At 29.3% G+C, this 26,121-nt stretch overlaps 1 protein-coding gene across 4 annotated transcripts in view; it reads left to right on the top strand.

Annotated features, from left to right (window-relative positions):
* The first annotated feature begins 305 nt into the window (after positions 1–305).
* Positions 306–26,121, top strand: part of LOC111629710 (carboxy-terminal kinesin 2-like) — a 27,577-nt gene continuing 1,761 nt past the window's right edge. The window contains exons 1-12 of one of the 4 annotated variants that reach the window (XM_023373604.1): positions 306–366; positions 3,559–3,648; positions 9,113–9,254; positions 13,978–14,275; positions 14,434–14,644; positions 14,723–14,890; positions 17,530–17,667; positions 22,992–23,300; positions 23,717–23,878; positions 23,959–24,097; positions 24,474–24,613; positions 24,694–24,843. In XM_023373604.1, the coding sequence (XP_023229372.1) occupies positions 3,568–3,648; positions 9,113–9,254; positions 13,978–14,275; positions 14,434–14,644; positions 14,723–14,890; positions 17,530–17,667; positions 22,992–23,300; positions 23,717–23,878; positions 23,959–24,097; positions 24,474–24,613; positions 24,694–24,843 (1,938 nt within the window). In that variant the 5' untranslated portion in view covers positions 306–366; positions 3,559–3,567. Of the gene's footprint in view, positions 367–1,213; positions 1,271–3,558; positions 3,649–6,117; positions 6,218–9,112; positions 9,255–9,296; positions 9,425–13,977; positions 14,276–14,433; positions 14,645–14,722; positions 14,891–17,529; positions 17,668–22,991; positions 23,301–23,716; positions 23,879–23,958; positions 24,098–24,473; positions 24,614–24,693; positions 24,844–26,121 lie in introns of those variants that run through there. The other 3 variants (XM_023373603.1, XM_023373605.1, XM_023373608.1) reach the window with 3 other exon arrangements.

Raw genomic sequence — 26,121 nt, 5'->3', positions numbered from 1 at the left:
TATGTCAGGCTCCATCCCTCAACACCCGTCCGCCTCATTGTGGGCCTGGCCGAACCCATAATGGGCTTGCTAAAAGAGGCCCTCTTAGTTCCCACAGAGCAGAAAGAGTTAAAAAAAAAGTATATGACAATTTTTTAAAAAAGTCTTTACTAAAAAGTATCGATGTAAAATATCATTATGTAGAAAATAATTCAATTTCAAATTATAATAATTAATATTATTAAAATTTCATTAAAACATTTACGAAATAATTATAATTTAGAAAAATATACACTACATATATAATTTTCTTAATCATATTTCTCCACTAGGTGAAATACGATCGACCAATGAAGACCGTTGGTGCGATATTTGAAAAATATTCAGGTATTTCTATTGTGTAAAACGTTCTTGATCTGTTGCTAACGAAATTAATATTTCTTTTAGTTCAGATTATTATTAAAATATATTTTTTCGAAGAGCGTTTTTAATAAATAGTTGTTTTATTAGAGAAGAATCGATCAAAATGCCGTTAAATTGTGATCGACTCCTCATAAATGGAGTTTTAAATGGACATAGGCACGATGACAAACGAAAATTTTAATTTTTGATTTGGTATTCGATATTAAATCTTTTAAAAATAAAACATAATTTATCAGAAAATCATGTCTCATGCACAGGACAATGTTCGTTAATGAACAAATTTTAATTAAACTACTAACTAAAAAGCGTAGTCAATTTTATTGTTTGGTCAGTACGAGTTCAAAAGAAACTGTCTTGTATTTGGCTATTTTCATTTAGCTGATTAATACTGTTTGTTACTGACTTGTTTTACAAAATAGCAACGAATTGAACCTTAAAAAATTTCAGGATAATTAATTGCAACCTCTAACGTTTTCGATCTACTTAGATCTTCCTCAGGATTCTTTAAATAGGAATGCTGAAATTGGAACGTTTTATAATATTTAATAAATTTTTAAAAACGTTCCAATTTCCTCATTCCTATTTAAAGAATCCTGAGGAAGATCTCCTATGTAGATCAAAAACGTTAGAGGTTGCAATTGATTAATGAATTTTCAATTAATTATCCTGGAATTTTTTAAGGTTCAATTCGTTGCTGTTTTGTATAATATATTCCAGGCTTGCAGAGTTTGAGCTAATTAAGCTATGCTGACTTGTTTTACTACTACATGGTTTACATCCACATTTGTCAACTGGTGGTCCACAGATCCTAGGGATCCATGAAACGATGCGAAGGTCCACAGGCTTTCATGGTGTGAGGATTTTAAAGGTCTGTGGAATTCTGTGAGGGTCTATGGTCTTTCATGTTGTAGGGATTTTGAGGGTCTACAACACCAGAAATGTCACGAACCATGGTCTACAGCTCTGATCAGGTCCCAACCTCCTTATTCAGAACTACAATTTTATCTGATTGCAGCCGTTTGCATTAATCTATATTTTGGAAATATTAAAGTATCAGTTATTATCAGACATTATTACTGGTATGGTTTTACATTATCCTTTCACTGGTTTTTATTGATACTGGCCTATAGATTATTTTACTAAAGTTTTATCTCAACACAACCAAAATTGTGTTGAGATAAAACTCTAACTACAAATCGTTGGCTCACTGTGTTGCAATTAATGCATTTGTATTCTGTATTGGAATCCAATAAAAACTCAAGATTTTTTTATTTAATAAAGAGAGATAAATTTCTAGCAATTAGGATCAATAGATACATTTAATGAGAAATATAAAAATATTTTTATAATAAATCAGAATTGATGAATTTTTAATGGAATGCACACACAATTTTATGTATTATTATTTTGTTCTATTTGGTTTGCTTTTTTTATACTTGTTACGATAACTTCCTAATCAAATTCAGTAAATTGTAACTAAGCTTATTATATATTTAGTAAAACTGAAATATTTTATTATTAGTATATATATATATATGTTAATGATATACATTGGTTAAAACATTTGAAGTAATGCATATCATTAATTTGAACAAATGTATAGCAATTTTTAAATTTATGAAGTCTATGAGAGCAGAAATGAATGAAAAATTGAATGACACTAGAAATTTTTTCAACACATTAATTACAGATTAAACTTCAAGCTTTATAAAATTCATATGTTCTTAATGTAAAACAGTCTTGTAAAATAGAATAAAATAGCAATTTATAAGGGTACTTTCCAAGACCAATTCACTATTACTTTATATTTTTTTTATACTATTCATAACAATTATTGACTAAAGAATGATAAAGGGTATACTGATAATACTTTAGATACAACAGAAATATGAATTTTTTTTTTTTTAAATTATTTGTGCACATCATTTTATCATTTAATCACAATTAAATGATAAAAATATTTATATTCTTCAAAAAATTATATACTTTTCTATTGGAAAATTTTTGTATTAATAATAATAATAATTTTTAAATTATGTTAATTTATTTCCATAGTTACTATGATATGCTTTTTGTCTAGTCTTCTGAAGGGCTTGTGAGCACTACGATTGGCTTTACTTTACCGCTAGACTTATTACACCACTACAGGACATCAAATTAGATTTAGAAAAACACTATTTTATTTTCAGAATGCATTTTGGACATGGAGTCCCTCATCAGTTTTTCTAAATCTAATTTGATGTCCTGTGGTGGTGTAATTAGTCTAGCGGTAAAGTAAAGCCAATCTTAGTGCTTACAAGCCATTATTTCCATGGTTTTAAAAAATTTTACGTTACATTAAGTTATAATACATCTGAATATAATACTTTTCCTCAAATTTTAGAAAATTAAGCATAGTTCATTTTGCAAAATTAAACTGAAAATGATGAGTCATTCCATTGTTTTATTTTAGCACAGTAATAAAAGGTTGCTGGATTTTATACTAACAAATAAATTTAAAAAATAAACTATAATTTTTAATGTTGAAAGTTTTATAATTACCATAGTAGAATTGTTTGGTGTTTAGTTAATACTTGCAACATATATATGAGTACAGATTAACAAAATAAACTTTTTTGTTGTGTTATGAAATATTAAAATGTACAAGTTTCATGTTCAAAATTTGAATGTTTTTAACTTTGAGATATCTTGTAATTAGATTAACATAAATGTTAAGATATACAGCACTGGCTATGAATATTAGTCTATACTTATATTATAGTAGCATGAAAGATCTCATTTGTAGTATGATAATTGATAAATGCTAAATTGATATGAGTATATGGAAAAATTAAACCATGTTTATGTCTAGGCACATTATATACTTGTTTCATAAAAAAGCAAGCTTATTTTCTTCTTTTCCGTGCATTTTATGGTAGCTTAATTCAAGGCATAATATTTTCTAATAAAACAAAACCATTTACACTGATGTTACTGGAATAAAGATGTTAAAGAAAAAACATTTACAAAATTTATAATTATTTCTTTCCCTACTCTCTACTCTATTCAACTTCTTCAGATAATAAATTTTCGTAAATATATATAAAAAAGTTGTTTAAGAAAAATATACTTAGAAGTGTATATACTAATATATTTTGTTTTCATGTTTTTATTTAGATCAAAGCAATGGATAGTGCAAGTCGAATACCTAGTAAATTAAGACCCCCTCAGTCTGTAGCTTTGAAACGTCATGTTCAGAAAGAAAATGTAAGTACATTTCTTCTTCGTAGAATCTTAATCTTTTATATTCTTTATATTATGTAAAAAAAAATATAACATTTTAAATGTAAATACAGTATGCCGACTTAAGGGGGAAATTGTTCAAAAAGAATAAGTACGAGTGTTTCCTCAGAAAATACTATACTGTACTTGTATGTATTGTTTGCTTGAGAATACAACAGAGAATAAACTGTCCAAATATCCTTAAACAAAAGAAAAGTACATACTTTATGAAGGCATAGAGCCTTTACTACATGAAAATGAAAATTAATGAATAGACAGTGTACAGTAATTTACCTGATAAGACAGATCTCAGAAAAATACTTTATGAGGCATAAAGCTGTCTATAATGAAAATTAACTAGGGGTTTTTTCGCCCTGCCAGAGTGTGGCTGAGTTATCCGGACTGCCGGGTTATCGAGTGCCAAGTTTTTGGGACTCTACTGTACAATGAATCCAAGAGGTTAGTTTGTAATGGTGATAGTCCATAGGATCATTGATTCAGGTTCCTGATGATGGAGAAATAGCAGAACCACAGCATTGGGGGTAGGTGCTTGGACAGACTAAGGTGAGCAGGCATCAGATGGCACTTAGGCTTCACACAGAGTTAGAGTGAAACGGGGATGGTCCTTGGCTCCAAGAGTACAACATCAGTGATGATTTCTCAGTTGAGGAGACTGCTTCTCCTAATGTATCTATACCAGAGTATTCTCTCATTCGAAATCTTAACTCACCGAGTGTGATGACTGACTGAGTGCATTGTCCTTGATTATCAGGGATTATATCAATCTCCATTTTTTTATCAGCCTTTCTGATTGGTTGATCTCCCTCATCCATGCTTTTCAAGTGGCTGGTCTGGTCCCTCATTACTAAGCATAATGCAAAATGAGATTCTGACTCAGATCGCAGAAGAGGTCAAATTTGATCTCCAACCGGAAATGGTCAATCATAGGATGACATTCCTTCTAAAATTACGACATTGGTGTCTCATCTGAACATAAACAAAGTTGTGTCTAACTGCAAACCTTTTTTTCTTGACATTTAAAGCAAATAGTTTTTATTTTCTAAATCTACTAGTTTTTGTGAATTTTGTGACAGTTTGGACTTGTCTGGGGCCTCAATACACTTTAAATAATTCTGAGATATGATACAGTTTGAAATGTTTTAAAATATGATTGACTATTATTATTATTTCAAACTGTTAAATAATAATTTTTATAATAATGTTTAATGAGGACTTTTTACTAATTTCATTTAATTGTAATTAGTAAAGACCAGATTTGTATGCATATGCATGTTTTTCTCTTTGCATGCCATGACATTAAAACCTTAATAAAAATATGATTTTGGTCCAAATAGATAATATTATTGGAATGTGGCTATCACATGATTAAGTATTTGTACATGTGTTCCCTGGATATTATTTCTAAATAGTTGTAACTGGACAGGGCTCCTTGTCTTGTTGCTTCTATGTAGAGAGGAAGTGTCTACACTATTGTAATATTTTTCTTTGTCTTGTTCATATTAAAAATTTTGCTGGTGAAATTTTAGACTTATCACAATAATTTATAGCAACAAAAATTAAGGTTGTCTAATAAGTCATATTTATATGCATTTTTAAAAACATGTGTAAAATATGCATTTATGATTTACTCCATATTTTGCAGATTTGACTATTTTTAGGACTAAATAAACTTTATAGCTTGTATGCATGATTTCAAGTGGTGCTGTTTTTTTTCAAATGATCTATAGTCTGTGTTTTGCTATCTATGCAAGGAATCTTATGCATGTACAGTTCATGTGAGAAATATCACTCTGTTTTCAATTTTTAATGTTGAAAGTTTTATAATTACCATAGTAGAATTGTTTGGTGTTTAGTTAATACTTGCAACATATATATGAGTACAGATTAACAAAATAAACTTTTTTGTTGTGTTATGAAATATTAAAATGTACAAGTTTCATGTTCAAAATTTGAATGTTTTTAACTTTGAGATATCTTGTAATTAGATTAACATAAATGTTAAGATATACAGCACTGGCTATGAATATTAGTCTATACTTATATTATAGTAGCATGAAAGATCTCATTTGTAGTATGATAATTGATAAATGCTAAATTGATATGAGTATATGGAAAAATTAAACCATGTTTATGTCTAGGCACATTATATACTTGTTTCATAAAAAAGCAAGCTTATTTTCTTCTTTTCCGTGCATTTTATGGTAGCTTAATTCAAGGCATAATATTTTCTAATAAAACAAAACCATTTACACTGATGTTACTGGAATAAAGATGTTAAAGAAAAAACATTTACAAAATTTATAATTATTTCTTTCCCTACTCTCTACTCTATTCAACTTCTTCAGATAATAAATTTTCGTAAATATATATAAAAAAGTTGTTTAAGAAAAATATACTTAGAAGTGTATATACTAATATATTTTGTTTTCATGTTTTTATTTAGATCAAAGCAATGGATAGTGCAAGTCGAATACCTAGTAAATTAAGACCCCCTCAGTCTGTAGCTTTGAAACGTCATGTTCAGAAAGAANATATCAATCTCCATTTTTTTATCAGCCTTTCTGATTGGTTGATCTCCCTCATCCATGCTTTTCAAGTGGCTGGTCTGGTCCCTCATTACTAAGCATAATGCAAAATGAGATTCTGACTCAGATCGCAGAAGAGGTCAAATTTGATCTCCAACCGGAGATGGTCAATCATAGGATGACATTCCTTCTAAAATTACGACATTGGTGTCTCATCTGAACATAAACAAAGTTGTGTCTAACTGCAAACCTTTTTTTCTTGACATTTAAAGCAAATAGTTTTTATTTTCTAAATCTACTAGTTTTTGTGAATTTTGTGACAGTTTGGACTTGTCTGGGGCCTCAATACACTTTAAATAATTCTGAGATATGATACAGTTTGAAATGTTTTAAAATATGATTGACTATTATTATTATTTCAAACTGTTAAATAATAATTTTTATAATAATGTTTAATGAGGACTTTTTACTAATTTCATTTAATTGTAATTAGTAAAGACCAGATTTGTATGCATATGCATGTTTTTCTCTTTGCATGCCATGACATTAAAACCTTAGTAAAAATATGATTTTGGTCCAAATAGATAATATTATTGGAATGTGGCTATCACATGATTAAGTATTTGTACATGTGTTCCCTGGATATTATTTCTAAATAGTTGTAACTGGACAGGGCTCCTTGTCTTGTTGCTTCTATGTAGAGAGGAAGTGTCTACACTATTGTAATATTTTTCTTTGTCTTGTTCATATTAAAAATTTTGCTGGTGAAATTTTAGACTTATCACAATAATTTATAGCAACAAAAATTAAGGTTGTCTAATAAGTCATATTTATATGCATTTTTAAAAACATGTGTAAAATATGCATTTATGATTTACTCCATATTTTGCAGATTTGACTATTTTTGGGACTAAATAAACTTTATAGCTTGTATGCATGATTTCAAGTGGTGCTGTTTTTTTTCAAATGATCTATAGTCTGTGTTTTGCTATCTATGCAAGGAATCTTATGCATGTACAGTTCATGTGAGAAATATCACTCTGTTGTCCAATTACAGATGAGTGTGCAAAATTCAAATGTTTTAAATTTGAATGGATAACTTGTATTCTTTTAATACATTCATCCTCAAATATCTTCTAAACAATTGTATATATAAAAATAAATTTAATAATGATTGATTAGATAGCATAGAAAGTTATAAAATTTTATTGGACATGTAATTTTACTTGTAATTGACTTCATTCTAATATCCCTTAAATGAAATGTTATTTTAATTCATGTTTTGTGACATCATAATTTTCATACCCCTTGTGTTACCTATTGTCACATGTTTATTCCCTTCCACTTAAAAAGTGTGACATAATAGACATTAGTAAGATTTTCTCACAAACAGAAGTAAAGTATGTATGCATTTCAACCTACAAATTTTATTGTATATTATTGGTATTTTTAACATGGATAATGCATATTTCAGGCATTTTGCACGCTTATAACATATATCTAGCATTTTTATGTGCATATATTGCAATTTTAAACATACACAAAAATAGCCTAATTACCTGTAATTTTATTTGCACTTATTATATTTTTTTATATTTCTGTTACTATGGTAATAATAATATACTATAAGTTATATTAATTTCTCTTATTAATAAGTTTGTATTTATATAGTAGAATGCTAAAGTTTTAAAGTAAAGAAAGTTGTTATTTTATATTTTTTTATATATTCAATCAGTTTAATATATCAGAAATTTTATACATTTCTGCAAACAAAAGACACCTAATTCAGTTTTTACACAATAGATTGGTTCCCAGAAATTTAAAAAAAATCATGTAAAAATGTAAATTATTAGTCTTTTGTAAATTCTTAGTCTTAGTAAATTCTTAATTTTTCATGTATACATGAAAAATTAGAAGACTGGTTATGGACCTAAGAAATCAATGAAAATAATGAAATAAACCATATGAAACATCTTGTTAGAAATTTTTTCTTTTTTTGCATGTTATCAAATTTTATTTCATATACAATTGCACATAAATAAAAATGAATTGTAGGAACAAATTTCATTTGAAAAACAAAAAAAAAAAACAAGAATTAATGAACATAAAATTGTGCAGAATACGTAAAGTGAGTTTACATAAGATTTTATTTGCTGTCACTTTCTGACAATAAACGCATGTAAACACATGAGTTTATTGTGCATGATTGCAGTATCACTACTATCACTAAAAAACGCTTTGATTATTGTGTTATTTGTCACAAGTAAAGTTCTTTTTGTGAACTCCTAAACAACATTAGCAGTAATGTCCTCTGGTGCTGGTGTTACACTGGTTTTATGAATGAATTCAGTTATTCTATACCATATGAATGGCTGGGTTCATATTGTAGCTAGGCTTGAGAAATAAAAAAATTCAATGGATATCATTGTATTGCTTAGTTTGTAAATACTTTTTGGTATTTTATGGTTTTTATTTGATTTATATTATTTTAAAATAAGAAAATAAATTTATAATCTTAATATAAAAGTAATGTGCATTTTAATAAAGTTTGTTGAGAGGTTTTAGTATGATGAATATAATTAGATATCACAATGTAAAGAAGTTCATATGATTTATCAAATTTACAGTATGAGAATCTGTCACAATCTGAAATATCGAATTTTATGAAATATCAATGGGATCTATTCGTTAAGTAACATTCTTAATAATAATCTATTTTAAACCATACAATTTTTTAATTTTTTCCCCTCACTAAATATGCAAATTAAACACCAAAAGAAATGAATAATTATGAACAGAAAACAAAGTTTTTGCTGCAGTGGATAAGTGAGCATTATATATTTTTTATAAAATAGCATATTATTTATTATTTTATTTTTTCATGCAATTTATTTATTGTATAGATTCCATTAGGAAATAAAAAAGGGCGATATGAGTTAACTTCCTCAAATGGATCAAATCTATCTCAAATTTGTCGTTCCAATTCAGTTTTATCTCTTAATAAAGTTGGAAAAAATTCACTTCCTGCAACTACTGGGAAAAACTGTAAGTTTGTTTCTATTTTATTTGCTTATGGAAGTATGCATATTATATGTTTTAATTTTAAGTATAAAATGTATAAAAGAATTCCATAAAGATCCTTGGAGAATCTGCTTATTGTATTCACTTTTAAGCTCGCTTATACTGATGATGACTGATTAATAACATTAAGCAAGGTAAGTAAATAAAACTACAGTTAATGGAGAATCTGATTTTATTGACTAACATTAAAAGGACATGTTAAAACAATTAAAAAATGTACAACTTCAGGATTTATTTATTACAACTATTATTAATTAATAGTAATTCATTTAATAAATAACAAAAAAAAAAACATCACAATCATACAAAGTTGTAACTTGCAAACAAAAACAGTATCCACAAAACAACATTGCTTTGGATCTAATATACATAAAATTCATAGACATCATCAGGTAGTTTTGGGTTAGGAAAGAGCTCCATGAGAGGAACCATAACTGTCTCAGCTAGAATCATGATAGTACTGTGTTAAACTGCTGACTTTTTCATGATGTCTCTTTGGAGAAATTGAAGGGTTTATGATTGCCATACAAGACCAGGTTGTAAATACACTCCTCAAAAATAAAATTGCAACATCATGAAGGAATATGCATACTGCAGGACCTGTAGAGGTAACTNGTCACATTTATTTCTCTTTAATGTTTTCCGTAACTAAAATATCACCGAATGTCATTTGTGCATTAAGCATTTCAAAAAATGTGCATAAAGCGTAACTCAATTATAGCCTATATAAATTGTTACGATATTATTTTTCTACAAATTTTCTAATTTATATACGTATATATTATAATTACAAACTATTATATATTACGAAGAAAAAAAAATAAAACCCGGGTAATAAATAATTTCGTTATCGTTACTCGGAAACATTGATTACAATAAAATTAATTTGATTATAAAGACGGACGAAACCATTACTCAATGATAATTCAATTCACATTTCAGTAGATCAGTTACAGTATGGCGAGTTAATCCTTTATATTTCCACCAAAAAATCGTTATATGCTATCGCTGGCCGATCTAACAAAGTAAAAATCGTTATTAGGTGCAGTTTAGTTTCAATCTGGCTTTCTGGGAAAATCCTCATTTACACTATAATCGATACTAAACAAGACTGCTCTATTAATCAGATAGGAATAAACGCATATTATTTTTCACTCTCATTACTGCGCGTTTAATGATATTAATTAAATGATTATAAAAAGAGCTTAGGGGGGGGAAAAAAAACAGATATGATAACTTAGGAAATTGTTCTTTAACACTAGAACACCTAGACTAAATCTACCCCAACAGTGCCCGCTAATGGTCAAGTGACCCCTCTCATTACTTTCATGTTTTTATCAGAAAATGTTGGCATTCAACTCATTTTAATGCATTGTAATCATATTTTTAAGTTTTTTAAATATGAATACATCCAAACATTAAAAAAAATTTTCAAAATAAATAATTGTTTTTCATATATTCTCAAAGGGAGTATTCTTCTGACATATTTTACTGATCAATTTTGTACTTAGGAATATGCCATGTATGGACTTTTTCATGCAAAGCAAGTTACATTTGTCATATTTTTCTTGCAAAGTCCAATTTTAGAAATGTTTGAGGAGGCAGCTTTGGATGTAGCTGCATCACTACCATCTGTTTGGAATGATGGCATTACTAGATGCTGAAGTCACAAATTCCTGTATGGCACAACTCGCTCTTCAACAGCTTTCATCATGAAAGACTGTCAAGAGATTTTGGATCCAGTTATCAACTTGTACCTTGTATCTGCATTGATCATAGTGAGATCTAGACTGTTATAGAAGACACTGTAGTGTACTGTGAATCATTTGATCTATAACAACTACACTACATTTAGTGTTATTATAGAAGCTGATCATCTCAGTGTTTTCTTCTTTGCTTCCTCATTGATCAAATGTATTCTTTTAAGAATAAGCACATTCTTTTTAGTTTTTCTTACTAAGGGTAATTTCATCCACCTTGTAAATAATGCTGGAATGAAGGAGATCTTGCAGCTTTTTTACAAAGAGTGGGACATCCTTTCAAGCTTTATTCAAAATTCCAACAACTCTTGTATTTCTTTTTTTCAGTTCATTTACCAGTTTGAGTGATATAAAGAAATTATCTTATGTGACATTTTGTCCCTTTTTTAGGAATAGTTCCATGAAACGTAAAGTAAATTACCTAAACTTTTATCTGTAGGTCTCATTTTATCTTTTCACTTTTATTTTCAAGCCTAATTTCATCAGTCTTCAGGCTCAAAACTGCACTCTGGATCCGACAATTCACCTCCAAACTGAGATGGAGCTATATCTTGCACAGCTTTCAGAATTTCACCTGCAATAAGATCATGCTTGAACAAAGGATACATATGCAACTATCTATAAAATAGTGAATGCAATGCAACTCGAACAGATGTGACATAGAAGGGCCAGGAAACTTCTATAAAAACTGCAAGTCTAGATCTGGCAGCTGTGCATCTGAAAACTTTTTTTTTTTTTTTGAAACTTTTTGCCCTGTGGACACTAAGAGGGCTTTTTTTAGCAAGTCCATTATGGGTTCAGCCAGACTTACAATGGGGCGGCTGGGTGGTGAGGGATGGGCCCACATATCTAGACAAACCACTCTCCCAGGAATTTTTCTACTCATTTGGATTTAATCCTGGGTCCCTCAGAGAGGTAGGCTGCTGTCTTAACCACTTGGCCATCCAGCTGTATTCCCAAAACTGGTGCAGCAAATGTCTTTTTTAGTTATCAATAATACATACTATACTCTTTTCAGTTGTAAGTTATAAATTAGTGAATGTTTATCATTAAAAGTACATGAAAACACCTAGTTAAGCAGGGTGATCAATTGACCTCTACTGGGTACCAATGATATATAAGGTTTGCCGACTGTATGCAATTGTCGAGGGGTTGAGATAATCGTGCATGGGCATGATATAGGCTTACCATTCACTTTTTCCCATTTAATAAAATATAAAAAATATTCTTACAAGATTTTCTATATTCTTGTTGTTACTATTTGCCTTTGATATTTCTTTTTAAGAAGAGAGTCCAGTAAAAGTTTGAATGTTACATTGAATGTCTACACTCGGTCCCTTGTTGATGGTCTTCTGCAGTATTGACGGCCTTGGAACTCATTAAGCTCAGATGTAACAAATCTTGGAGAACGAATGGATCTGGGCGACAGAATTATGAATCTTGGAGGAAGAAGAACAAATTTTAGAGGACAATCATCTCTTGGAGAAAAAGAACAAATGTTGGAGCAAAGAATGTCATGTCCTTGAAACACAAGTTTGTAAAGGGTTTCTCTCCTCTATTACATGATCTGATTGGTCTTCTCTCGTCTCCTGATGACAATTCAAAACTTTTTGGGGAAGGAGAGGTCGTTATTGACACTTAACCCAATCCCAATCGGCTAAAATGTCTCCAAACTTTCAAATTCTCCCTTGTAATTCCAGCCTTTTGTTTTCCTTTTTGACAGAAAGAACTTTTATTGTTTTAAGTCTAGCTTTGGATTTTAATTTGAAAGGTGAGAGTTTAACTGTTTTACTGGATATTTGTTGTCATAAACATAAAATTTTGATTTCTGTCTGGGACCTCACAGATAAAACCAGTGTTATCTTAAAAACGTTATCCTGGAAAACAATGATTTATAGTCAAAAATAACTTTAAGTAAAATGATTAGAATTCACAAAATCTCAGAATGATACTACCAAAAACACTTCAAATATGCAAATCTGAAATCAAAAGCAATCAATTGACCCCTGTTAATATACATATACACGTACTTGGTAATCAGATAAAATCGTGAATAATTTATTTATCTGTATTTAGTTGTTTTTATTTAAATGAATTAATATAATTTTTTATTTTTATTTTGTAGCATAAAACTTTCTAATATTTGACAATATTCAAACTTGTTTATAATTCAGAGAACAGTGATTATTGGATTTTCAACTATATATGCATGGCATTAATAGTAATTACACTTCATTATTGTTTTTGTCAGAAAGCATATTATATTTCTGATTTTACATTCATTTGTGATAAGAATTGATATAGTATTTATGAATGAAAAACATAATTTTGTTGGCCCAAAGATATTTAAGTACAGTATATATTGTATTTTTACTATCTGATACATTAATTTTTTTGGTACAAATTCTATTCTACAGAGATTTTAATATAATTGTAATTTTTCTTGTTGGGCTGCAATGTGATAAAATTTATATTTAGAATATATAGTAAAATGTTGATTTGCAATAATTTATGAATTTTATAATTTGTGAAAAGAATGATTTAAAATAAAAATGATCAAATGAATGATATTAGAATGCAAATAACCACAGATTAGTTTAATTACAACTAGCAAATAATAATAATTTTTTTATAAATGTTGGAATATTTGCTATAACAAAATTTATATAAAAGAAAATAATGTTGATATTACAACTGAAGAAATGTAATGCTGAATGGACTACGTGAAAAGGCATAACATTTATAAAGATCTTAATCAGAAAAAAATTGTTATGAAATTAAATATATGAAATGATAAAATAAAGTATAAATGCATAATGACATTCAATTCATGAAGAATTTTTATGATATTTGATATTTACCTACAAATAAAAATGATAATTAAATTTATAGTATTATAATTAATTTTGCTTGTATGTATATTTTAGTTACTGGACGACTTACTAATATTCCATCAGTGAGTAAAGATGAAAAAATTCAGAAAAACAAAGTTACTAAACAGAAAAGGCCAGCTTGGGATCTGAAAGGACGTATTCAAGATATGGAAGAAGAGTTTGTTCGATCAAGAAGATCAAATCAACAGTTACATGATCAGTTAGAATTAACTAATGAAAGAGTGGCATTTTTAGAACAAATTAATACGAGACTTAATGAAGATGTTGCTAGCAAAACAGCGCAATCTGAAGAAGCTTCTCAAACAGTAGAGAATCTTAAAAGCACATTAAAGTATGTTGTATGAAAATTTATTCAATTTGCTTGTAATAATTTATTAATTACGTTGTAAATAATAGAGATTAATTACAATTTAATTAAAATTTTAATATTACATTACTCTCAATATTAAGAAATACATTATAATATATTAATTTTTTTATAATAATTAGGGAAAAAGATGAAGAATTGGTTAAAATATCAAACAAATTAAAAGAAGAAATAGAAGAATTAAAAATGATTAAAGCAAAATTAGAAAATAAATTAAAATCCTTAGAAGAAGAATTAAATAATTCTCAAAATGAATCTCGTAGTTTAAGAAATACAGTTATTGAATTGACAACATCACAAGTTGGTCTTAATGCCCAATTGGAAGTTTCTAAAGTTAGTATTTAAAATTTAATTTTTTAACATATATTAAATATGAGAGAATCAAAATAAAAGGTTCACAATTTATTTTAGTCATTGTTAAATGAAGAGAAAGAAAAGACTAAAATTGCACAAGAAGAAATTGAGCACTTACATAAAATCCTTCAAGATCAAAATAATCATATAGCATCTCTTGAAGTTAAGATTCGTGAAGATGAAATGACAAGACGAATAATGCATAATGCAATTCAGGAATTAAAGGTACTAAAATGTGCATATATTTTATATTATGTTATGACTTTAGAGATGTTTATATTTTTATGTAAAATATAGATCTAATGTCTATCACTTACTTAATTTACTTCTATAGTAGTTGTTAATATTTAAAGTAAAAATTTCTATTAATTAGTTTGTCCTTGACAAATACTGAACACTTCATATAGAAAAATAATATTGAATTAAGATTATTTTCTACTTGGAAAAGGAAACATCATTGAATCCATGGATGAGAGTGAAGTCTATAAATATTTCGGATTCCAACAGGCCAAACTCACAGAACACAGACAAATAAAACAAAATCTAAAAGAATACAATGACATATTAAACTCAATACTAACAACATAGATGAATGCAAAACACATTTAAGGCTATCAAAACATATGTCATTCCAGTACTGATGTATTCATTTGAAGTTATACATTGGGCACACACAGAACTAGGACAACTCCAAAGGAAAACATGAACAATATTAACAAAATACAGCAAACACCATTTTAAGTCATTCATAGAAAGCCTGATTTCCCCATAAACAGGAAGGACAAGGTCTCACAGATATTTTAGATCACTACAAACAAATATATATACTGTGAGAGTTTTCTATAAATAACAAAAAAAAAAAACATCACAATCATACAAAGTTGTAACTTGCAAACAAAAACAGTATCCACAAAACAACATTGCTTTGGATCTAATATACATAAAATTCATAGACATCATCAGGTAGTTTTGGGTTAGGAAAGAGCTCCATGAGAGGAACCATAACTGTCTCAGCTAGAATCATGATAGTACTGTGTTAAACTGCTGACTTTTTCATGATGTCTCTTTGGAGAAATTGAAGGGTTTATGATTGCCATACAAGACCAGGTTGTAAATACACTCCTCAAAAATAAAATTGCAACATCATGAAGGAATATGCATACTGCAGGACCTGTAGAGGTAACTGAGAAATGCAAATGCAACGATATGCAACAGACACCTGTTTATTCAGTAACAAATATGTTCCCCGTGGGCAGCTATACAGGCTGATATACAGTGAGGCCTACTATCAATGAGCCAATTAATGGTTGCCTGAAGTATCCCTTAGCAAGCAGTGAGCATGTCATCTAAGATATATAGTGATGGTCTTTGTTGCACCTCACATTGGACAAGGTCTCACAGGTGTTTGATGGGAGAGAGATCCTGGGAAGGATGTGAATTCCATTCAGGCTGGTGAGAGATCACTGTGTGATGTTTGGTCAGGAATTATCTTGCTGGAACATTGTATCAGGTGCAGTCTGCACCAGTGGCTGAACTACAGGCCCTACAATTCATTTGATGTACTGGTCTGCTGTCATAGTACCAGAAATGTGCACTAAAGTTCTCTGCTGATCAAACATGCCCGGTTTGGGGCAGGTGTGATGCTCGACAAAAAGAGTTGGCACATAGCATTCCCCAGGATACTGCCACATCCATTTATGGCAGTCATTCCTCCATAGACAGAATTGGAATTCATCCATAAACAATACCCAATGCTATTCAGAGGTCCAGTTGTGATGATGACACCATTCCAGACATGCAGTTCTGTGTCAAGCAGTTAATGGCACCCTGGTTGCTGGTTGTCATGCATTCAGCTGATCTTCATGCAACTTGTTGCAAATGGTTTGGGTAGACCCAGATGCACCCATTGACAACAACAGGTGGCTTCAGATGTCACATACCATGGTAAATGGGTCCCAACAGGCCATTCAGCAAATTTGCCAGTCTGTGCACTTTTATGCACCAGTGTGATCCACTCATTTAGCATGTTTGCAGATGTTCCTGTGTTCATTGTGCCACACATCATACTTATTATGCCTATAGTTTTTTTCTTGTACCTGCATTGTACCTGCATCATACCACATATACTGCACAAGTGTCTTGAATCATTAGGGCTTCACAATAATACATACATCATACCACAGAAAGCTGCCATATTAAACACTTGTCATATAGGAAATTTTTAAACACAGATACATACATGAATAGCACGCAAACATAATAGCTTATTCTGTATTTATATTGTGACTTTGGTCTGGATAGGCACTGGTGTATAAGCAAAGTAGGATATCATCTATCAATATTAACACCACTATAATAATAATAATAGTAATAGTAATAGTAACTCTCCCGTGGTCACCACCTGGTCGTGGTGGGAGAGCCCAGTAATTTTACTGATCCATAGGGCAATGCAGGCTGGAGCACAAGCTCCTGGTAGGGACACCCATGCCAGTAAGGTCTATGGGGAGAAATGAAGCTAAGAGTGACCACACACCCACATTCTGTGGAAAAATTTATGATGGTAGTAACCAGATTGAAGTATGATACCGGCTCGGACGTCGCCCAGGTTAACAAGGTCCGCGTTCGTGGGTTAGGCAGAGGCTCACGTTTGAAAAATATGCTCCAGTCTCCCTTGGTTACCGGTGGCGAAAGCAGCGCTGGCCCAAGCATGGCTACTGCAATGCCCTCAACAGATGTGAGGAATCAACCTAGCCTTGGTGTTNGGTAAATATATTTTTTTATTTCCAATAATTTTTTGTAATGAATAGAATCAGTAAAACTTCAAAAAATTGAATATTTAATTAAGTTTTAAATGAAATTTACAGGGAAATATAAGAGTATTTTGCAGAGTGAGACCTTTATTGAATGCAGAAAAACATTTTGGAATGGAACATATTGCTTTTCCTGATTCAGATCAACATTCTATTGAATTAATTCGGAATACAAATATTAACTTGAGTGAGGTAAATATATTTTTTTATTTCCAATAATTTTTTGTAATGAATAGAATCAGTAAAACTTCAAAAAATTGAATATTTAATTAAGTTTTAAATGAAATTTATATGACAAAGCTGATTTTATCTGAAATATTTTATATTATCTGGTATTTCCAGTATGTCCCAGGAAAAGTGTCAATATTTCAAGTGAAAGAATAGACTATTTTAAACAAATAAGTTCATATAAACATGTGCTCTATCCAAAATGATTTCTGAAATAGAGATGATGTAAGTTTATGGCTTCTGTGATGATAGTGCTCCTGCTATTGTTGATTACTATTGGCACTTTCTTACATTCCATAGCATAAGTGTTTTATACAGTTTTCACTTCACTGCATGAAGTTAGATAAAAATATTTGTCCTGATGAAATATGAGCACAACAAAAATATATTAATCATAATAATTACTTGAGTGGTTCATTCATTATAGTGTTTACATTGTATTTCTGTATTAATATAATACTGTATACAATTATGTGCAAGGTTAAAACAAATGTTTAATGCAGGCTGTCAAGTTTGTACACAAAAGCTTTCACTCTGACTCCATCTTCTCAGTCTATGGTGACTCTGATTCTGATTCCTTTATTTACAAATCAATAAAGGAACTAAATAATAAATTTTGATTGATTTATATTGATTGAAATCATGCAACATACAAGACATTTCATCACTGTTATTAATGTGAATTATTATTTTAAAACAATAACCTGTTAAAGTTTGGTCTAAAGGTTATGTCATTTTTTAAAATTTTATTTATTAAAGAAAGTGGAAAAACTCAGCACCTTAAAACTTGAAGAAAAGACAAAATAGAAAATAAGAACATTGAGGTTATATATTTATTAAAATACTATAAAGTATAAAATAATAGGATAAAACAAAGAAACTATTAAGAAAAAAATCAGGAACATCTTACTCTACCAGTTCTCTAACTTTTCATATTAAAACATTGTTTGAATATAAAACATAACCTGAAAAAATAGACTAATCAAATTATTATCTGAAGTTTAAGCACACAGTGGGTGATCAGTTAATGAACATAATCCGTTCCAAGACCGTGTTCCTCAAATCGTTCGTTAACTGGTTATCAATTTACCATAGATTCTTATGGGAATTTGATTAATTTGTCTAGAGACCCCAAAAAATAAATAAAAAATTATATAAGTTATTCTTTCAATCACCATAACAGTGTATTTCTATTAATAGGACTTATCATACTGGTGTATAAGATTACAGCAACTGTTGCTGTAATCTTATACACCAGTATGATAAGTCCTATTAATAGAAATACACTGTTATGATGATTGAAAGAATAACTTGTTTAAATCAAGAACATTGATGCATACTAATTAAAAAATTATATACTTTCTTACTATGTTTATTTATTTGTAGTAATAATAATATCAATCATGTTTTCCCTTGTTTATGGGGCGTTAAAGAATCTGTCCAATGCTGATTGCTTTTTCCTCTTTAGGCTTTTTTGGAAGTAATTAATAGCACTGTTGTTGTAGAGATTACCAAGCCTATTATCCTGAATTATCCTGGCTTGGATGCCATTCTAAGACCATTATTCTGACATCCTCTTACTTCTTCAAAAGATCTTTAATAGATTTTTTTCAGAAGAAAACACATTTCGCTGAGATTCTTGGTTCTTCATTCAAGAGTTCTTGGGGTTCTTCTGACATCAGATCAGTTTCAGGCTATATTATGAGCTCTTCAATGTTATCTTAATTCACCTCCAATTCCAGATCTCTAGCAGTTGTCACAATTTCATCCATAATTTCAGGGACATCATCTCTGTCTCTCTGAATGCAGGAGGGACACAGCTCTTGTTAAGCAGAATTCAACTGTTATTGAATGACTTCTGACCACACTTTTCGAATGAGTTAGTTAGCTTCAAAAATATCAAATTTTTCTTTCCAAAATGTTTTAATGTTGTCTTTGAGGAAAACTGGCATACTTTAAAATACCTTGAATTCTATCTCCTCATGATGATTGTGGAGTTTGTTTTTTCAGTTCTCAAGAATTTCTCACTTTCTCTTGAATGATAGTCAACTAGTATTACTATCATTACATCTTTTATTTCCCTTAATTTTTAACTAAATAAAAAGCAATATCTCCATTTTTTCATGGATAGCACATCTTTGTTTTGCATATGTGATTTTTGTTATTCCTTTAGCTGCTTGAGCTTCTTCATTATATCTTTCTTAGCTAAGATTGTGCTTACTGTAGACCCTGTTCAAGCCATACTGTTTAGCAACATCAGACATCTGACCACTCTGCCTTGACTATTATCTCATTTGGTTTCTATGGTGAGAACAGTTTTTGACACTCCATTCTTTTTAGGCTCCATAGCCTAAAAAGAGTGGAGTGTCAAATCTCTACATAATATTATCAGTTTCTTTTTTTAAATAACAAGTTCACAAAAGCACTTACAAAACTTTAGAGAACCGAAATCAACTAGCACACGAATATCTGATGGGTCAGTTAAACTCTCGCCATGCAAAAACTGATGCAAAACTTAACAAGTGCCTGACAGTTTCACAAAGACCATAAAAAATTCTTTGTCAGTAAGGTAAATAAAAGGCTGGAATTACAAGGAAGAGTTTCAAAGTTAGAAGAAATATTATTCAATCAATATTTGGTTGAGCATTGATGTAGATGTTTTTGCACTCCAAAAGGTTTTGAATTGTCATCTGGAGACATTGACCAATTGGTATTCATTATATTATGTTGCTGCTTCTTGTGTTTGTTCAGAGATGTTTGTTATCCGAACATAAAAATCTTTCACGAAAGTGTTCGTTGTCTGATTTGTTTGCAGTCCGAACTGTTCGTTAACCAATCACTCACTGTATATTATTTATATTACAATTTAAATTTATTTTTAGATTTAAAAATTAGCTATTGTTTTAAAAAATTAATTTTCATTAATATTTGAATGTGCTTAGCATAAATTTAAAATAATATAATTAGTTTATAAACTGAATGTCCATCCAAAGAAATAAAATCTTAATTGGAAAATTGTGTTTGACTCAAGTGATTCTAAGTATTTGGAGTCATTAGAAGTCAGATACATTTATGTATTTCAGTAAAAATTAAGAGTACAGGTAACCCTTGTATAATACAGCACTTTATAGCACGGATTAACTCTAATATGGTTTGAGAATTGGAATCATCCCCATATAATATGGTACTGTTATAGCGCAGATTTACTCTGACATGGTTCAAGAATTGGATAAAACCTTCGTACAACGTGAAATGTAATAAATTTTTACATACTTAAGTACTAATAGTTTACAAAAATTATTATTTTTGTGAACTATTAGTACTTAAGTATGTAAATTTTCTTTTCTTGTCTTCTGTCAATACACATGGTCCTTCTTGAAACTTGTTTCAATGTTGCCAGATCTTGACACTTCTGCTTCTGATGTTGTCAGATGTTTTTTCCTTATTCCGTACTTGCTTTATTCTTCATAAGTGCTTAGCACCATGTAAGGAAATTTATAAAGATCTTTTAACTAGAAAGCAAGCAATCTAAAATTACATACTTTTTGCAAAAGATAAAGCATGGATCTGAAGATAATGCAGAAAAATTTCAGAGGATAAGGATAACTTGCCAAAAAGAAAACGCTCGCAGTTAATTTGCATTTTTCATGAACTATAGAGGGTGCTGCACTTTTACAAAATGACTACTTTATCTGTGTTGCTTGTAACTAGTAATGTAAAATTAATCATATATTACTGTCCGATATAATATATACTGCCTGTAGCTGTTTATCTAGAAATTTTATAGAAGGAGAACAATTATTGTTAGTGGGACACGTCATTATGTAGTATCAAAACAAATGAGTGAGATCGTTCTATACATATTTGTGCCCTTTGTGTTAAAAAACATCAGTTTTGACATTGTCTCATCAGGGCCAGATTTACAAGTAAAAAGCCTCGACTTTCAAAGGACCTCAAACATTTGTACAAAAAAGAAAATTGAAGTCAAATTTTATAATAAACATTTTTTTACAAGCCAACAAAATATATTTTACTGTTTATTTTGTGTAGTATTTTATTAATTTTTTTTCTAAGAATTAACATAAGATCTTTTAAAAAATTGATAAAACCAATTAAAAAGAAAGATTTTTAATGGAATGAGTATAAAAATTTAATTAAATTTAGTTATAAAACAGAAGACTAGTGAAACCTCACATCTTTTTCTTCCAATATTCGTATTAAATCAGAGTCATAGTCTGATTTAATTTTTTTCATTTTATGATTGACTTCTAAAATTGTGAAGGGTTGGTAAGGGGCCTTACAGAGTTTGGCTTAGGGCTTCGAAATGCTTAAATTTGACCCTGTGTCCTACACAAAATTACTGGCATTTTAAACTTTAACAAAATATGTTTTAAAATTGACAGCATAACTTGTTCGTGTAAAGCTGGACAATCGGGAAACTGCCAATTCTTAAGTCTTTTTCAGAATTCAGAGCTCATAAATATAACCAATCAATTTCTGAATAATCATCTGTTTTTCCCATTTTTCGTGTGGGAATAGACGAAAACTTATATTAGGCTCTCGTAAGGCTTTAAAATTGCAATTTGGCACCAACAGTAAGCGTTGCTTTTTCTATTGCTTTTCATCTTTACTGCTGATAATAGACAAGAATGAATCAAATGACCCAGATAGAATAGTTTTGTTTTTAAATACCAGAGGATGAGCATCCAGTGAAAAATGCGAATAGTGCTTTTAGTGATGACGAAGAAAACATTGTTTAATTTATATTAATATGTATCACTTAAGAAAATTTTAATAAAGATATTTATCTTAATTATGAAAATATAATAGCATGTTTTTTAATTTTTGGAACTTAACCCTCCTTTTCATACTAGTTGTTTGTTTCGTATAACACGGATTCGCATAACAAGACAATTTTTTGGAACGTAACTCCCGTGTTATACGGGAGTTACCTGTATTGTATCATTTAACAAGAAAAAACATCATTACCAAACATATTCGAGTTTTAGTTTTAATTTTTGAATGGATTTAATTTATACACAGTAGTTATTAACAACTTAACAAGTCATTGATTACATAAGAATTTATTTTATTTTTTCAAATAATGACAATCCTAAATTAAATGAGCAACATTTAATTTAAGATGCAGAATCAGAGATTATTTTATTCATTTTCATTTTAGAGTTAGAATTTTAATAATTTGCTTTTTGTTATTTTTACTCACTTTAATAATGTTATAGAAACAATTTTTAAATTTAAACAAACTGTTCATGAATGTAATTTTTCAGAGTTTAGCTCATGGAAAAACCAAACCAGGGATTAAAATAAAGTTTACATTTGATCGAATATTTGAACCATCATCATCTCAAGCTGAAATATTTAATGAAGTTTCACAATTAATTCAATCTGTGCTGGATGGATACAATGTCTGTATTTTTGCATATGGACAGACTGGATCAGGAAAGACATACACTATGGAAGGCCCAGAAGATATTATTGATTTTAATATTGAATCTGAAAATGAACTTGGTATAATTCCTAGAACTATTCATCAAATATTTGATTCTGTTCAAGACTTGAAAGAAAAAGGTTGGAAGGTAATAAAAATTTTACTGTTTATTTTGAAAATAATTTCTAACTTTGAAATATAGTATCAATGATAGTATTTATTAATCTCTAATTATAAATTGTATTATGAGTATAAAAATGTCATAAAAATCTTTTCCATTTATTATTTTTTGGCTATTTTAATCCTTTATGATCATATTAATTACATTTGCAAGTTAGTTCATCCTGCTAATGAGGTTATATAAAATTGATAATGAATTTTCATTATAACTCAAGTTTTCATTTTTTTCAATAAATTGATCATTTTAAATGTTTACTTTTATGTAAACATTTAAAATGATCAATCATTATTTTATTTTATTATTTTATTTAAAATGATCAATCATTATTTTATTTTATTAAATTTTTATAAAATTTAATTATGTACACTTTTTTATTATTTTAGTATGAACTGGAAGCTTCATTTTTAGAAATTTATAATGAAACCATTAGAGATTTGTTGTCAATTCATACAGATAACAAATGTGAAATTAAAGCTTTAGGATCAAAAGGAAAAGATATACATGTGACAAACCTTACTTTGGTGAAAGTTACATCTGAAGAAGTGGTACGTATAGTTTTTGGATATAAAGATATAAAAAAAATTTTGGTGTAATTTATATATTAAAAATCAGTTATTTTAAATAGATTCAAACTTTATTAAAAAGAGCTCATAAGAATCGATCAGTTGCATCTACACAATGTAATGAACATTCTTCTCGTTCCCATTCAGTCTTTCGATTAAAATTAAATGGATATAATGAAATTACAAAAGAAGAATGTGAAGGTATGTTTAAATTATTCAAATAAAAAGTTTAGTTAGTAATAGCTGGCTATTGAAAAAATTATTTCAAAATGAATATTAGGAATGAATAAATGAGGAATTAATCCTTTTTAGTAATAACTGTGAAGTATTTTCTCCAAATTTTTTTTTTCTTTCTTTTTTAATTTTTATGCATTAACAGTTCTATTTATTCTTCACTTATTTATTAAGAACTTATATTTTAAATGTTGTTACTAACATATAAATAATTGCATTAAACATTGTACAAAAATCTTTATAATTTACACAAGAAAAATGATTTTGTGAATAATTGAAATAAGTATTTTTGGTAAAGATAGTAAACATGAAATGAAAGAATTAATATAATATTTTCAATTAGGAATGTTAAACTTAGTTGATCTAGCGGGTAGTGAACGTCTGAAGGAGTCACACTCTGAAGGGAATCGTCTCCTAGAAACAAAAAATATCAATAAATCATTATCAAATCTTGGTAATGTTATTATGGCCTTGGCTCAAAAGGTATGATGTAATTTGTAATTTTATGTGAAAATTATTTCTTTATTAATTGTATTTTCTTACACTGGTTGTTTTTTATTTAGGCTGATTATATTCCATACAGAAATAGTAAACTTACTCATTTATTGATGAACAGCTTAGGTGGAAACAGCAAAACTTTAATGTTTGTAAATGTTTCACCTTTGGAAGAACATATAAATGAAACTATCAATTCTTTACGATTTGCAACAAAGGTATGCATTATTTTCATTTTAATATCACTTCAATAATAATATATTTTGTTATCATTATTTTTCTTGATAAAGAAATCAGTAAACAAAAAAATCAGTTATAAAGAAATGATTTTTATAATAATTGCTAAATTTATAAATCAATATTATGTACAGATTAATCACCAATTTTCCAGTACACTTGGTTCCAAAAACTTTGATTAATAATTTTCCAGATTAACTGAGGTCACATAATAATTCAATAATACATTCTAGATCACAAATTACATTCCCCCATATCTAAAGCACTATGGAATGCTAGAAACTTAAAATAAAAACATGCATTAAATGTGGACTGGTGTTTGTTTTATACAGCTGACATTTGCATCTTTTTAGAAGTTGTCACTAGGATTAATTGTAAGTAACTTAGCTACAAACTACAAAGACCAGAAAGATCACCAACTGCTTCAATGTTCTAATTGACATTCTAAGTGCATGTTTGTTACATGCAATGATAATTGTAGTTGTTCAGTGAATAAGTCTGGCAGTTGTGGGAATTGTAAGTGTCCTCTTGTAATTCTGTCCAGATTAATTAAGAGGTATCAGATTGTAAGATGTTGGAAAATCAGTAGTGAATTTGTGCATCATATATCTAATGACCTAGACAGTTATAACTTCTGATCCTGAGTTAGCTTTTTATTTATTTATTGATAAAATTTTATTAGTTAAATATTTATTTATTGTGGAATAATATGACATCATTATACTATCATTTTCTTACTATATATATATTTCTTTAAATATTTTATGGGCTTTCCAATATAATCAAAAATAAAAATGAAGTAGCTTCATTTTTATATTCCATCAGTAGTAGTATTTTTCTGTACATCATACAGCAGGGGTGGCCAACACGTGGCGCATGCGCCAAACTTGGCGCATTGGACGATTACAAGTGGTGCTTCAGTCGTATCCGAGCTACATTGCCGGATTCGACTGCACTGTGTGCACATTTCAGTGGAGTCGATCTGTTGAACTTTTTTTTTTTTTTTGCTTGTACAGTACGTACACCACTGATGTCATATAGAACTACTTTATACGGGTGGCTTAGCTACTCGTGTAAGATAGTTCTCTAATAAATTATAGATTATAAATAGTTTATTCTTATAAATTAAAGTACCTAATTAACGGGTGACCGAAGTTTTTCTCCGCCCCGGGCTGCTAACACTCACGGTACGTCACTGCGCATCTGAACTCGTCTGTCAAAAAATTGGCGCATGGTATGCAAAAGGTTGGCCACCCCTG

This window comes from Centruroides sculpturatus, unplaced genomic scaffold, assembly GCF_000671375.1.
Source record: "Centruroides sculpturatus isolate CEXI.00-Female unplaced genomic scaffold, Cexi_2.0 scaffold460, whole genome shotgun sequence".
NCBI lineage: Eukaryota > Metazoa > Arthropoda > Arachnida > Scorpiones > Buthidae > Centruroides > Centruroides sculpturatus.
This window is presented reverse-complemented; position numbering and strand designations above follow the sequence as displayed.